General features: G+C 50.1%; 1 protein-coding gene across 3 annotated transcripts in view; it reads right to left on the bottom strand.

Annotated features, from left to right (window-relative positions):
* Positions 1-589: 589 nt before the first annotated feature.
* The window catches only part of RASAL1 (RAS protein activator like 1), a 242,943-nt gene continuing 227,159 nt past the window's right edge, over positions 590-16,373 (bottom strand). For all 3 annotated transcript variants that reach the window (XM_033956050.1, XM_033956049.1, XM_033956051.1), the window contains 2 exons: positions 5,937-6,016; positions 590-2,255 (listed from right to left, as the gene is read on the bottom strand). In XM_033956050.1, coding sequence (XP_033811941.1) covers positions 2,013-2,255; positions 5,937-6,016 — 323 coding nt within the window. In that variant the 3' untranslated portion in view covers positions 590-2,012. The remainder of the gene's footprint in view (positions 2,256-5,936; positions 6,017-16,373) is intronic.

Raw genomic sequence — 16,373 nt, forward strand, 5'->3', positions numbered from 1 at the left:
TTCGGGATTTCCCCAATGAATATGCATTGAAAGCAGTGCCTGCACATAGATCTCATGCATATTCATTGGGGAAGTCCTGAAAACCTGACTGGATTGCGGCCCTCGAGGACCGGAGTTGCCCACCCCTGTTCTAGAATCTTGTTACTCTTAGAGATTCCGGAATCTTGCTATTCTTTGGGATTCTGTATGGAATGTTGCTACTCCTTGGGTTTTGGCCAGGTATTAGGGACCTGGATAGGCCAGCTTGAGAACGGGCTACTGGGCTTGATGGACATTGGTCTGACCCAGTAAGGCTATTCTTATGTCCAGGGGTCTCAAAGTCCCTCCTCGAGGGCCGCAATCCAGTCAGGTTTTCAGGATTTCCCCAATGAATATGTATTGAAAGCAGTGCATGCAAATAGATCTCATGCATATTCATTGGGGAAATCTAGAGCAGAGATTAGCAACTCCGGTCCTCGAGGGCTGGAATCCAGTCGGGTTTTCAAGATTTCCCCAATGAATATGCATTGAAAGCAGTACATGCAAAGAGATCTCATGCATATTCACTGGGGAAATCCTGAAAAACCGACTGGAATACGGCCCTCAAGGAGGGACTTTGACACCCCCTGAACTAGGGTTACCAGATATCTGGGGGACCAGACGACTTTTCAAAACCCGGCACTTTGTCCGGGTTTTGAAAAGCTTCCCAACAAAATTGCCATTGGGGCAGGAGGGCATTCGCGCATGCTTGGATGTCATGCGATGATGTCACGCATGTGCGCATGATGTCATCGTGTCGCTTGCGCAAATGCCCTCCGGCCCAACCAGAGCAGGCAGCAGGGGGCGTGGCTAGGGTGGGATTGGGGGCGGGACTGGGGCGTGATAGGGCGTGGATGGGTGGAACTGGGCATGCCTGGGGGGCGGGTCTAAGGGGTAACCCTAGCCGATACTATGTAGGACATTTCACCTCGTTATCTGAGGAATTTCGAATTCCTCCTCACTGGTTAAAGAGCTACACTTTTGGCAAACCAGAATCTTAGGCCTTCTTCATCGCATGCAAAAGATTTTGATATAACCCACGGTTAGGGCAATCCCAGTTCTCCATCAAACCACCCCTCTAACATTCACTGGCAACCAGTTATGTACTTCTGCTGGTAACTTGTAGACGACTCACTTTCCAACATCCTGCGTAGAAGCGAGAACGGAAACCATCTTCTTTTCCTTTAAACTATCCAACACAGAGCTAACGGACCATCGTAACAGACTGGCATTGGCATCGAGGGCCTCCGGTTTGTCAGTCAGCTGCCAAAATGCAAGTCTTTTGCGTGTCAGCCTGAGGCGTCGCTTCAACCGCCAACACGAAACATTTAATCCAAGCGGCGCGCTGTGGCACGTCCATTCGCCAACATCCTGAAGGACTAATGGACTCTATTACCCAATGGGGGAAGTGGAATCTTTGTAGAGATGTTGTTAGGTAGACGTATGAGTATTTGGACCCGTTTGCCTCCCATCTCAGGCCTAGTATTGTCGCACTTTTAAGAAGCATCAGCTTGTGCCCTGGGATTCCAGCAGACCGCCATACCTGTCATGACAGCGATAAAGAAAGGGTTCAAAGTCCATCACTCTCCGGAGCAAGGCAAGAAGCTTTCTTCTGTGAAATATTTGATCATCTCCTATAACTTGAATATAAGAACATAAGAATAGCCTTAGTGGCTTCAATCTCATTAGATCAGTGCACTGTAATTTTCTTTAACATAACCCCCAAATTCCCCTCAGAATCTCAACAGAAGGTTTGCGGTAGACTCTTGCTGTCTGCAGTATCCCAGGGAAACCTAAACCTATGGTTCTTTCTTGGCCTTTCCATAATACTCTGGAATATATGACTGCAAAACTAGAACACGTAAGCAAAAGTCCTCAAACTGTACGGGCAAGGAAAGAGAACACGTGAGCTACAGCTCGGGCGACGAGGGCAACGGTTCATTGATGACCTTGGAGCCCTCTCATGCCCACAGACGACATGGTCCCAGCGAACCCTAACCTGCCTCTTTGGCAGGGATGTGGCAGGAGGTGGGCTCAGCCCAAATCTGAAATGCACCGACTGGATGACGGCCGGTAGTGACCGGGCAGATGAGGGCTCTACGGGTGATGTGAGTGGTTGGCTCCTTCTTCCCGCTCTCGCCGCTCGAAGGCCTGATGTGCACGTTCCAGGTCCTGAATAACATCCAGTAATCGGGCAGCGGCTGCCATCCGCCGGTCCTGGAAAGATGGACTTCTCTCTGAAAGAGAAAGAAAAAGTCATATATGAAATCAACAGAGACAGATGACAGAATACGAGGAAAATGAAGCAGATGGGGAGAGAAACGAAGGCAAAAGACGACACTGGAGAAGAGTTAAACACCAGAGAAGCATTAAAACCATGGATGACTAAACTTTGGATACTCTGTAAGCGAGTCCTCGTTATGCTTCCCTGTTTTCCAAAGCTTCTTTCAATTGCTTGATGTTCATTCCCGTCTCGTTCTTGATGGTATCCAGCCAACGGGCCTTTGGTCTTCCCTGATTCCTTTTACCACTGACCATTCCGAGTAGCACCTCCTTTTCTAGTGAATTCGCCCTCATCACATATCCAAAATAGGTCAGTTTTTGTCTGGTAATCTCGCCTTCCAGGGACAACGATGGGTTTATACGATCAAGAACGTCTTTGTTGGTGATCCTAGCTGTCCGTGGGATTGGTAGACGTCTTCTCCAGCACCACAGCTCAAAGACATCCATTTCTCTTCTGTCTGCTTTCATGAGTGAGGCCAAACAGAACTAAAAGGGCAGGGACTTAAACTCTTCCCGGAACCGTTAAGTGCAGAGGATGGGTTGGTACCTTGCCCAGGTCAACACAAACTGAAGTCACAAAAGAAGGGGGCCAGGAAATCCCACTTCAAGTGAGAAGAAGGTCCCACCACACATTGGGAGAAGAGATTTCACTCGGTATCTGAATGAGCATAAAAAGTTTATTGTAACACTATCAAACCAAATAAAAGAGACCAGAGAAAAAAAAGGCCCCAACATGGTTTGCGTTTCGGCCTAATCTGCCTTCCTCAGGGTCCTTTGAAAATAACATTTTTTAATTTTCACATCATACACCCCACTTACTATCACCTTTGAACACATTGCTCACTGGGTCTTTAGAGGCCTGTTTTGTGGGGTTTTTTTAAGTAATTTATCTCATATACATTCTACCCATTGTTTGGCCTGTGAAGCAACTTTTGGGCTTTCAATTCACTTTCTCCATCTCCCTTGGCACCTTTTTAACATATTTATGCGCATTGATGGAAAAAAAAAATAATTTTCAACGGACTCCTGACCTCCTAAAGAAGGCTGGTTAAACTGTGTTGGGTCCTTTTTTAGAATGATGGCATTAATACAAAATCCACATTTAGGGTCATGACCTGAGTGGGACCTCCATAGTTCCATCCAGTGGCGTAGTATGGGGGGGAAGGGCGGTCTGCCCCTGGTGCCATATTGGGGCGGCGCCAGCTCCCCTCTTCCTCACCGCTCCCCCTGCCTTTTTCCATTCCTCCCCTCGCCCTGTGCGCGTCCTCCTTTCCTTCCCCCATGCTTCTAGTTCTTCACTGCCACGAGCAACATCTTCTCACGACTGTGTTGTCTCTCCGACTGACGTCCCTTCCAGGTGTCGCGCATAAGAAGTGACGTCAGAGGGAGGGGGGAAAGGGAAGGGGTCGCAAGCACGGCAGGGGGGATCGTGGAAGAAGCAGGGGTGGGGTGGGGGAGGATGGCTCTCGCCCTCGCTATGCTGCTGGCTGCATCATTAGTTTACACTTCTGGGAGCGGGGAGGGGGGGATCACCCAATTTATCTGGCTGTTTATCGCAGTGTTATGGTCACAAAAAAAGACTGGTAAGGGCTCTGTCCAGCACTTGCGCAGGAGCAGGGAGAGGGCAAACCCTTCCGCAGGGAAGAGAACCTGGAGAGCAGAAGCGAGCACACCTGAAAGGAGATTGTGGACTTCTAATACTGTGAGCAAGCTGGAGCCTTTTTACCAGGAGAGGGCTCCTGGCCGTTCGGCCAGGATAACTGGGTGTCTTCAGCAACACCAAACCGGACAGTGCCACGGAAAATGTCCAGGTAGTGCTCAAGCTAAAGCCAGCTATTTTGCGGATGCTCCAGGGGAAGAGCTTGCCTATTTAGCATGTAACAGGCTATGGTAACCGCATAAATAGGGCCACATTAAACGCAGTCCTATCTTTACATGGTTCTAGTCCAGTGGTCTCAAACTCGTGGCCCGTGGCCACATACGGCCCACCAGGTTCTATCAATCAAGTGGAGCAAGCTTCATCCAAAGTAAGACAAGTCATAGGTTGCATACGCAGGGGTTTCGTCAGCCGAAAGCCGGAAGTCATTATGCCATTGTATAGATCCGTGGTGAAGCCCCATCTGGAATACTGTGTGCAATTCTGGAGGCCGCATTATCGCAAGGATGTGCTGAGACTGGAGTCGGTTCAGAGAATGGCCACCCGGATGGTCTCGGGACTCAAGGATCTTCCATACGGGGAACGGCTAAACAAATTGCAGCTATACTCGCTCGAGGAGCGCAGAGAGAGGGGGGACATGATCGAGACGTTCAAGTATCTCTCGGGCCGCATAGAGACAGAGGAAGAAATCTTCCTTTTCAAGGGTCCCACGACAACAAGAGGGCATCCGTGGAAAATCAGGGGCGGGAAACTACGAGGTGACACCAGGAAATTCTTTTTCACTGAAAGGGTGGTTGATCGCTGGAATAGTCTTCCACTACAGGTGATTGAGGCCAGCAGCGTGCCTGATTTTAAGGCCAAATGGGATAGACACGTGGGATCTATTCACAGAGAAAGGTAGGGGGGGGGGGTCATTGGGGTGGGCAGACTAGATGGGCCTTGGCCCTTAGCTGCTGTCTATTTCTATGTTTCTATGTTTCTATTTTGAGGCCCTCGGTATGCTTATCATAATCACAAAAGTAAAATAAAACAGTTTCTTGATCACATGTCTCTTTAGCTATAAAAGACCATATTATTATTAAGACTTAGCCAAAAGGAAAGATTTATAAAGAGTTTTACCTCCTGCAAAATTGTCATTTCTTTAATAAGACATTAATTAACTTTTGAAGTTTCCGTCAAAATATTGTGTTACCTATGGTGGGAAAAATTTTCTTTTTTTTGAGCCCAAACAATTGTTAGAATTTATTGTGGCTAAAGAAGGTAGTGAAATCATAATTGGTTCTGTTGCCGTTCCAAAAGAGTAGCGCGAACTGGCAGCTTCCTGCGTCCTTTGTGAATGCTCCTAAGATGATAGATTGTTATTTCTTTTTTTTTATTTCTATTCTTTGACTCCATATTATTTGTGGACTAAATTATGTTTTTCTTTTTTGTGGGTTCCCATGTTAGATTATTTTCTTCTTGGAAATTACAAATCTGTGTTCGAGTATGTTTATTATGCTTGTATGATCAATTAAAATGATAAATTAAAAAAAAATAAAAAAAATAAGACAACTATTTTTTTTGAGGCCCTCCAAGTACCTACAAATCCAAAATGTGACCCTGCAAAGGGTTTGACTTTGAGACCACTGAACTAGGGTTACCAGATTTGTTCAAGAAAAAAAGAGTGCGCCTGGCCCCGCCCTGTTCCCCTCAGCTCCGCCCCCATACAAACCTTGTCTCTTCTTCTTTCCCGCATCTGGAGGGCCTCTGAGCATGCACGGATGTGAAGAGGAGGAGTGATGCTGGTTCCCCCACCGACATGGCGTCCAGAGCGGACCACCGCCCACCCCCCTTAAGCCACTGCTCCCTCGGGCATGGTACCAAGTGTGGCACTGTGGATTCAGGTATGACATTAACACATAGTCCTCCCTCTGTATATACCAATGCACTGTTGAGAAAACCTCTAGAGAGAACCCAGAAAACAAAGGAACCCACATACCGTGCTTGGCAGAGATGCCACATGACCTCTCCTCCCGGTTTCGTGCTGTTCCTGCATCAGAGAATCCAAGGTAGGTCTGTCTGAAAGAAAGAAAGGGTACAAAGCATTGTGTGTGTGTGTTGGGATGGGGGTTCGATATTCCCTCAGGCACTTGTTTATAAAAGAAAATTAGGCATCGATGTGCCTTAGGAATACTGAACTAGCATCCTCCAGCTTCCCCCCTGGCCTCCTGGTCTCACCCTTAAAAGTTAATTACAGCAGCCTGCAGAGAATCATCGGTAGGTAAAATGATTTTATTTTCAATATAGTGATTGAAATGTGTCAGTTCTGAGAATTTATATCTGCTGTGTATATGAAAAATGAATGGAAAAAGTTGCATTATAATTAGTAAAGGGGATGGGATCTGGGGCAGAGTTTGGGGGGGGCCTAGGGAGGTCTGTGGTTGGGGTACTCAGTTGATACTTGGGGTACTTAGCTTGTGCCTCTCCTTCTCTCCGGCCCTCTTCCCTGATGGCACCCCCTACTGGCGTCTCAGGGCCCATCTGGAGGGCCTCTGCACAAGCACGGACGTGGACGTGATGATGTCACACATACGTGTGATGTCATCACGGCGACGTCCGCGCACTTCTGGGTGCCTCAAGCCGTGGCCACTATCTTTAGGGTGCCCTGGCTCGAGAAAGTTTGAAAAACACTGGTCTATAGTTTGGCCACCATTTACTGAATTTAGTCCATTATTTAAGGGCCACAAAGTCACCACCCACGTGTATAAACACCAGCACTTATACATTGTTTAAGAACTTACACTGGCTCCAGTTTCATTACAGAGTATCGTTTATAAAATTATTCATAGACTAGTGTTTAAGCCTGTTACATTAACGGGTGCTAGAGTAGATGTCTGTCTGTCTGGTTTTTTTTCTTTGTCTCTCTCTCCTTGGACGCTGTCTGTCTGTCATTCTTTCTGTCTGTGTCTCTCCCTGGCCCCTGTCTGTCTGTCTTTCTTTCTGTCTGTCTCCCTGGCCCCCTGCCTGCCTGTATTTCTCTGTTGTGCCATGCCTGCCTGTCTCTTCGTAGCCCCCTTCTGTTCCCCCCCCTCTCAGAGCAAAGCATGATTGCTGTCTGCCCCCCAGCACACCCCTCCCCCCAAAGCAGCCCCCTTTCCCTCTCCAATGCCCCCTGTTTTGCCATCCCTGTTCTTCCCTCCCTCAAATCCCGGCTTCCTGGTGTCTTCTGGCCCACCGGCACGAACCGCTGCTACTCCTCTTCAAAGCATCCTGCTGAGTTCGCCGGCCGGCTGTAGTGAACCTCACAGGCCGCTCTCCACCTTGGGAACGTGCTACCGGAGGTGGAGAGTGGCCGGCGAACCTCAGCAAGTTGCTTTGAAGAGGAGCGGCAGCAGTTGGTGAGGGCGGGAGTGGGGAGTCGCCGGCATGTTCCCTGCCTCCATGTTCGAAAATGGAATTCGGCACGGACCCAGACACCACGGTGCAAGGGAACACACCGTCCTAAGTGCGCATGCGCATTAGGATTTTATTATAGAGGATTGTTTGACTTTTTGATACCCTTAACCTTAAACTCTTCAAACATTTTGAGTAATGGAACTATTCATATCTATCTTTTTCCTTTCTACTGACTGCACTATGGAACGACCTTTCTGTTCAGATACGATCATATATATCCTTTCACGTTTTCCGTAAAATTTTAAACTATGATGTTTCACTGTTTTTTTAGAACGCAATTCCTAATGATCTATCTTAAAATCAACACCTCTTTGTAAACATATTTTTATTATAAATCGAGTCAAGCCCTATATCTTTAGGAATGATCCAGTATATAAATCTAAGATTTAGATTAGATTAGATTGAAGGCCAATGAGTGGGGTTTTCTCGTGGCCCTCAGCCATGTCTCCAACCAGTTCTGGCAGATGCATATATTCCCAAATTCTGTTTTTCCCTTTGTTGTCTGGCCATTTTATTTTTCTGATTGCATTGGATTTCCGCTTTCCTCTTTCTGCTTTTAACTATCTCCTTGTCCATTTGGCACTTATTTTCTCTCTGTGTCCACCATCCATCTTCTCTCCGCGTCCCTATCTTTCCAACCCAGCCTCAGGCCGCTCTTATCCTCCCACTATGTTGAACATGTCCCATCTCTGTGTCCCTATTTTTTCCCTGTCCAACAGCATCTTTCTCTCTCTCCTTCCCCCCTGCTGAGGGGGGGGGGGAGGCAGAGGTCCAGGAAGTGTTCCTCTCTTCCCTCACTCCTGTTGTCTCCCCTTTGCAGCATCTCCCCCTCTTTCTTTCTCCACCTGTCCTGGCATCTCTTCACATCCTGAAAGCTCTTCCTTCTTCTCCCCCCCTCTAATTTTGGCAGCTGTCGTTATCTCTTCCCCCACCCATTCATCTTGGCATTTCTTTTCCTCCCCCCCCCACGCATCCTAGCATCATAAGAACATAAGAATAGCCTTACTGAGTCAGACCGATGGTCCATCTAGCCCAGTATCCCGTCTTCACAGGGGCCAATCCAGGTCATTAATATCTGGCCAAAACCCAAAGAGTAGCAACATTCCATGCGGAATCCTCAAAGAGTAGCATGATTCCAGAATCTAAGAGTATCAAGATTCCAGAACTCAAAGTGTAGCAACATTCCATGCTACCAATCCTTTCCTTTCTCCTTCGCCATGTGCATCATTTGTCCCTCCCTTCCTTTCCCTCCTCTCCCTTCTCAGCCACCCATGTGCATCCCCCCATCCCCCTCCTTCCATTCATATGCTGCATTTTGTCCCCTCCCTTTCATTCCTGTCCAGCTTAATACTGTATCTGCTTCCCTCACCTCATTTCCTCTTGAAGGCCCAGCAACTCTCCTTAATGCCCTCTATCCCCCCCCCTCCTTCTTGCTGGTCCAGTGTTGCCTTTCTATCTTCCTCTGACCCCTTCCCCTCAGATCTTCCAAACCTGTGGTATTCACCAGGACTCCAAAGAGCAATTACAACACGCTTTCTTCAGTTGTCCCAACGCCTTCCCTCCCCTACGTTCTGTTCATGTGGTAACAGAAAGTTGTGAAGTGAGAAAGACCCTGTGGTTGACCAGAGAGAGCTTGTGGTAATCTCTGCCTACAATGCCGGTAAATACCACAGATTAGTAGGGTTCGTATGGGGGACGGGAATAGAGGTTAGGTAGGAAGGCAATGTTGGACCTGTAGAAGGGACAGGGAGATAGAGGGAGGCACGAAGCAAAGCTGGACTGGTGGGGGAAGTGTGCCGTAAAGAGAGGCAGATCGCTAGTGAGCAGGGAGGGAGCCAATGTGTAAAACTTGGACCCTTAAGCATGTGAGCTGGAGAAGGGCCCAAATGTGTGGGGCTTGGCATGTCTGCTTTCAGGTGGTTGCCTGTGTAAGGCAGGTGACCAGATGCTGCTGACTTGGGGCACTGCTGCTCAGAGCTATTAAAATTATAACTCTTAATTCATCTACAGATCTGAAGATCTTTTGCACGATTTTTGGTGATTGTGGAATACATATTTTTAGGACTTGAAATAAGCAAAATGCAGCATAGCTTTCTGGCTTATCAATGTATGAAAAGTGATGAAAGAGCAGCCCCTGGTGGCCAAGAGGAGCCAAGCAGTTTAGCTCTCCCAGTCTTCAGAATGGACAGAGAAAACACACATACCTTTCACTTTGGTGGGTTTTTTCCCCAAACCCACAAGTTCTCCACTACGCTCTCTGATCCCAAATACATTTCAGTGTGAGAGAGACATTTCTCTCCTTCTCTCAGGAGAGCTCCCAGAGTTGCATAAATATTACCTAGAGACTGTGCTGTAGGAATCACGTAGCATCCACCCTCAGTGAAGAATTCAGCTCTAAAAGAATGAATCTCATCCTGTCTCTAAAGTCCGTTGCATGTTTTCTCTGAGCTCCCATCACAAGCATGGCCTGTGTAAGGCGGGACTGTGACCGTCAGTGGGAAGAACGCTCAAAACCAACGCCAGCGACTTAAAGCGATTAGTGCCAAATGCACAGAGGGCTCAAGTGTGGGCGTTAACCTCAGTATTCAAAATGGCTGCAAACTGTATTGAAATTTCCTGAAACGGATATTCCTTTGCAATGCCCAGAATGAAATGAAAGCCACTAACACCGAAAAAGTCATGCCAGGTAAGGGGCAGCATTACAGCTTTCGAGGACAGGATTTCTTGTCAACGTTTCAGTCTCAACCAGAGGCTGACTGAATTTCGGTTTCAGGTTCAAGTTTTGGCCAAAAATGTTGGGGCATTTTTGGCTGAAGCCAAAACTCTTCACCTCCTCCCAAATCGCCTCAGACTAGGCCCGCCCTGTTCCGGCTGGCGATACCCCATTCTGCCCCCAGACCGCCCCATGCCCTGCTCCCCTCGACATGCACAAGCAACAAGCGACATCGGACGGCTTTCGCAGCTGCACTGGTGTGACGTCACCGGGTTGTATCTGTGCATGCATGAGCGCCATCCTGACATCGCTCGTTGCCAGAAGCTTTTCAAAACCCGGACAAAGTGCCGGATTTTGAAAAGCCGTCCGGATCCACGGACGTGTCCTCAAAAGGGGGGGAAATCTGGTCGGCTGGTAATCCTACCTTGGGCCACTTCCCCAATGACTTACCTTCCGCCTCTGCCGCCTCCCTCCCCCGAGCATCAGCAGGCCTTCCATAACAAGTACGGCTCTTTGCTACCTGCGGCTCTGCCTGTTGCCGCCACCGCTTTCAAATGGCTGCCAAGCCTGCCGCAAGAGGCCCCCCGGAACGCGCTCTTGCTTACGCTAGTGATAATCTCAGGATGGCTGCCAGGACCTCCTGTGGCAATCTCGACAGACATTTGCGTTCAAATTGTTTCCTGACAGTACAAACACAGAATTCAACAAGCAAACCCGTTAACCATTTTTAACATTTCCTTCCGCCTCCCCCTTATCAAACTGTTAAAAGTCTTTAACATCCACGTCCTGGAGGCCTGGATACTTATGACCTCCAGAAATACTATCATCTCCCACCCCCAGCACCTCTCCCCTCCTCCTCAAGCCCCCGGACAGCAATAGAAGCGACTAGTTTCTTTGTAAGGTCTCTAAATCACAGTTGCTCAAAATCAGACTCCCCCCTTTTGGAACCAGTGCATGAATATATGAACCCCCGATTAACAGAAAATACTTTTTGTGTTTTGGGGTAGCCTGTGCGTCCCTCGTCTCCCAGATAATTAGCATTGGAGCTGATTCCTTCGTTTCCAATACAGCAAGATTGTAAAATACATTATCCCAGGACAAGCAGGCAGCATATTCTTTACGCATGGGTGACGTCACCGACGGAGCCCACGGTACGGACCTTTTTACTAGAAAGTTCTAGTTGGCCGCACCGCGCGTGCGCGAGTGCCTTCCCGCCCGACGGAGGAGTGCGTGGTCCCCAGTTTCTTCATTTCCGCGGAGCGAAGAAGACGTGTGTTTTTTCAACAGAGTTGAAATCCTCCTTTTGCCTTCCCGCTCGCGTTATTTTTTTCGGTTTTTCACCTTCGGGTACTTTTTTCTTCCCAATTCCAAAAAAAAAAAAAAAAAAAAACCTTTCTTTTGTTTTATTTTTTCGTTCCTACCCCGGCGGGGCCTATTGCCACGATCCAGGCCTCGGGGTTTGATTTTGCGGAGGCCGTGTTTCCATTCATGCCCCCGCAACCAGGCTTTAAGAAGTGCCAGCGGTGTGCACGCCCGATCTCCCTCACTGACCCACACAATTGGTGCTTGCAGTGTCTGGGACCAGAGCATCGGGCGGACTCCTGCACCCGCTGTGCCACTCTTAAAAAGCGCACGTTGAAGAATCGTCAAATCCAACAGAATTTACTTTTCGGCACCGGCCCGTCTATGGATTCGACATCTTCATCTGCGGCACCGTCGAAATCGACACCGACCACTTCGACGCCGCCTGAGACGACGTCGGCGCCTCCGGCGCCAGGTAAGCCGGCTAAGAAGCCTTCCACCCTTGAGCGCCCTCCCACCTCGGGGACGGCACCAGTCCTCTCGGCTCCACGCCGGGCCAAGAAACGCTCCACTCCGATATCGGTGAGTGCCTCGTCATCGGCTCCCTCATCGCCGGAGTGTAGAGCGGCACCCAAGGAACCAAAAAAGAAAAAAGTGGTTCCGGTGCCTCCCCTGGATGACCGCATTGCGGCCATCCTCCAGGACAAGTTGCAAGAGCAACTCCACCAGCAACTTCAGCAGCTCTTACCATCTATCTTGGCACCGCTGCTCTCGGTACCAGACCGGCCCGAGCCCCACACCGTCCAACCGGTATCCACTCCATTGGTACCTATGGACTCTTCCATGCCCATTCTCTCGGCACCGCACGAGCCAGTCGCCTTAACGACGACGGATCCTCCTCGGGACCGAGCAGGACACCGGTCTTCCCATGACCCGGACCGGCACCGGTCTTCCCAAGACCCAGACCGGCACCGTTCTTCCCGGGATCGGGACAGACACAGGTCTACATCGCCAGGGAATGTCTCGGTACGCTCAGGCAAGTCTTTGTCTAAGACTCACCATGCCGACCCGTCCACTCCGGTCTCTCGACACGCAACCACCGATGTCAGAGACCCGGACCTATGGGAAGAATCCCCCCCCGGTACCGAGGAGGATGCATCGTCGTCGGACGAAGAGCCTTCCGCACCCGAGACCACTTCCAAACCTGAACAATCTTCCTTCTCTAAATTTCTCAGGGAGTTGTCAGGGGCTTTGTCTTTGCCATTGGAATCTGACTCCAAAAAGTCACAAGCTTTCCTGGAGGCTCTGGATTTCGATCAACCTCCCAAGGAGTTCCTAAAGTTACCTGTTCACGATATCCTACGGGAAACTTTTTATAAAAATTGGGAGAACCCGCTAACTGTCCCTGGGGCCCCCCGTAAATTGGACAGTCTCTATAGGGTCATACCAATCCCAGGTTTTGATAAACCCCAACTGCCCCACGAGTCTCTCCTGGTAGAATCCACCTTGAAAAAGACTCAGGGCACCAGTGTGTATGCCTCCACCCCTCCTGGCAGAGAAGGAAAAACTATGGACAAATTTGGCAAACGGCTCTTCCAAAATGCCATGCTTGCCAATAGGGCAAACAACTACTCCTTCCATTTTTCCTTCTACCTGAAACATCTGGTAATGCAACTCTCCTCCATGCAAAAATACATGCCGGAGCACAAGGTCCCTCTTTTCCAGCAGCACATCTCCAGCCTGCTTCAACTGAGGAAGTTCATGGTGCGCTCTGTCTATGACTCCTTTGAGCTCTCCTCCCGTGCATCTGCCATCGCTGTGGCTATGCGCCGCCTGGCCTGGCTCAGGGTCTCTGATCTAGACGTCAACCATCAGGACCGTCTAGCCAACGCCCCATGTCTGGGAGATGAACTATTCGGAGAGTCCCTGGATACCACCACTCAGAAGCTCTCCGCCCATGAGACCAGATGGGATACTCTCATTAAACCAAAGAAAAAGACTCCTCCTGCTCGTCCTTATAGACCGCAGACATCATATCAACGCCGGTTCTCTGCCAGACCGCTCAACCCACCTGCACAGCAACCTAGGCGGGCCCGCCAGCACCAACACACCCAGGCTCGTGCCCAGCCTAATCAACCTGCAAAGCCTCTTCCTCCTGCCAAACCTTCTCAGCCCTTTTGACTCCTCTCTCCAGGGCTTAGCCAGTCTTCCACCCTCATTGCCTCTTCCTCAGCCAATCGGAGGCAGGCTCCACATTTTCTTCAGCCGTTGGGAGGTCATCACATCGGACCAGTGGGTCCTCAACATCATCCGCCACGGCTACTCCCTCAACTTCCAGACTCTTCCGCCAGACAATCCTCCCGTCGAGTCTGCTTCTCTCTCAACTCAAACCCCCCTCCTCCTGAGGGAGGTTCAATCCCTCCTCCTTCTCAATGCCATCGAAGAAGTACCTCCAGATCAAAGGGGTCAGGGATTCTACTCCCGCTACTTCCTGGTACCCAAAAAGACAGGAGACCTTCGTCCCATTCTCGATCTCAGGGACCTCAACAAGTGTCTAGTCAAGGAGAAGTTCAGAATGCTCTCCCTTGCCACGCTTTACCCTCATCTCTCTCACAACGACTGGCTATGTTCCCTGGACCTCAAAGAGGCCTACACTCACATACCAATCAATCCAACTTCACGTCGCTACCTGCGATTCCAGGTGCACCATCGCCATTATCAGTACAAGGTGCTACCTTTTGGCCTCGCTTCATCACCCAGGGTGTTCACCAAATGCCTCATTGTGGCGGCGGCCTTCCTCAGGTCTCACAACCTCCAAGTGTTTCCCTACTTGGACGATTGGTTAGTGACAGCTCCTACGTCTCCTCTTGTGCTACAAGCCACTCAACATACCATCTCTCTTCTCCATCTACTGGGGTTCGAGATCAACTACCCCAAGTCGCATCTGCTTCCCACACAGCGCCTTCAGTTCATCGGAGCAGTTCTCGATACCACACTAATGAGGGCATTCCTCCCCTCCGATCGTCGACGGACTCTGCTCCACCTCTGTCATCAGGTGCTCCTTCATCACACCATCCCAGCTCGACAGATGATGGTCCTCCTGGGACACATGGCATCAACGGTGCATGTGCTTCCCTTAGCACGACTCCACCTCAGGACACCTCAATGGACTCTGGCCGACCAGTGGTCTCAGACCTCGAATCTTCTTTCTCATCCCATCTCTGTGACATCATCTCTTCAGCGATCTCTACAATGGTGGTTGAACTCCTCAAACCTTTCCAGGGGCCTTCTGTTGCATCTGCCCCCACATTCCATGATCATCACCACGGATGCCTCCCCTTATGCATGGGGAGCTCACCTGGGAGACCTACGCACCCAGGGTCTTTGGACCCCACAGGAGCGTCGACATCACATCAATTTTCTAGAACTACGGGCCATGTTCTATGCTCTCAAGGCCTTCCAGCACCTTCTTTGTCCTCAGGTTCTGCTCCTGTGCACGGACAACCAAGTCGCCATGTACTACATAAACAAACAGGGCGGCACAGGATCTCGCCTCCTTTGTCAGGAGGCTCTTCGTATTTGGACCTGGGCCACGGCCCGCAGTCTCTTCCTCAAGGCGGTCTACATCCAGGGCGAACAGAACTCCCTGGCCGACAATCTCAGCCGCGTCCTTCAACCTCACGAGTGGACTTTGGATCCTCCCACGCTCCACTCCATCTTTGCTCGCTGGGGCACTCCGCAGATGGACCTATTCGCAGCTCCTCACAACCATCAGCTGCCCCAGTTCTGCTCCAGACTCTTCTCTCCTCATCGTCTGGCCCCGGATGCATTCCTTCTCGACTGGACGGATCGGTTCCTCTATGCCTTTCCTCCTCTACCTCTGATGTTGCGGACTTTATCCAAACTCCGCAGGGACGGAGCCACCATGATCCTCATAGCTCCCCGGTGGCCTCGTCAACACTGGTTCTCCCTTCTACTTCAACTCAGCTCCAGGGAGCCCATTCCTCTGCCTGTGTTTCCTACTCTACTTACACAGCAACATCAGTCTCTACTACATCCCAATCTGTCTTCCCTCCACCTGACAGCTTGGTTTCTCTCGGGCTGACCTCTTCAGGAAATCTGTCTCAGCCTGTCCGTCTCATTTTGGACGCCTCCAGGAAACCGGCCACCCTCCAATGTTACCATCAGAAGTGGACCAGGTTCTCCTCTTGGTGCCTCCGTCATCATCACAATCCCACCTCCTTAGCGGTGGAAACTGTTCTGGACTACTTACTCTCCCTGTCCAACGCAGGCCTCAAGTCTACCTCAATCAGAGTCCATCTCAGTGCCATCACGGCATTTCATGAGCCTGTCCTAGGAAAACCTCTCACGGCTCACCCTCTGGTTTCCCGATTCATGAGGGGCCTCTTCAACATCAAACCACCTCTGAAGCCTCCTCCGGTCGTCTGGGACCTGAATGTGGTTTTGTCTGCCCTCATGAAACCTCCCTTTGAGCCACTTGCCACAACTTCGCTCAAATTTCTGACATGGAAGGTTCTTTTCCTCATTGCCATCACCTCTGCCAGGAGGGTTAGTGAGCTTCATGCACTGGTTGCCGATCCACCGTTCACTATTTTTCACCATGACAAGGTGGTTCTGCGCACCCATCCAAAATTCCTTCCAAAGGTGGTCTCAGCTTTTCACCTCAACCAGTCCATTGTTTTGCCTGTGTTCTTCCCGAAACCTCATTCACATCCCGGAGAACAGGCATTGCACAGTCTTGACTGCAAGCGTGCCCTGGCTTACTATCTCGATCGTACAAGGGCTCACCGCTTGTCCCCTCAGCTCTTCCTGACCTTCGACCCGAATCGTTTGGGTCGACCGGTCTCTAAACGGACGCTATCCAACTGGCTTGCAGCTTGCATCGCGTTCTGTTACGCTCGGGCCGGTCTGTCACTAGACGGTGCTGTCACGGCCCACAGGGTA

The sequence above is a fragment of the Geotrypetes seraphini genome, chromosome 8 (assembly GCF_902459505.1).
Source record: "Geotrypetes seraphini chromosome 8, aGeoSer1.1, whole genome shotgun sequence".
Taxonomy (NCBI): domain Eukaryota; kingdom Metazoa; phylum Chordata; class Amphibia; order Gymnophiona; family Dermophiidae; genus Geotrypetes; species Geotrypetes seraphini.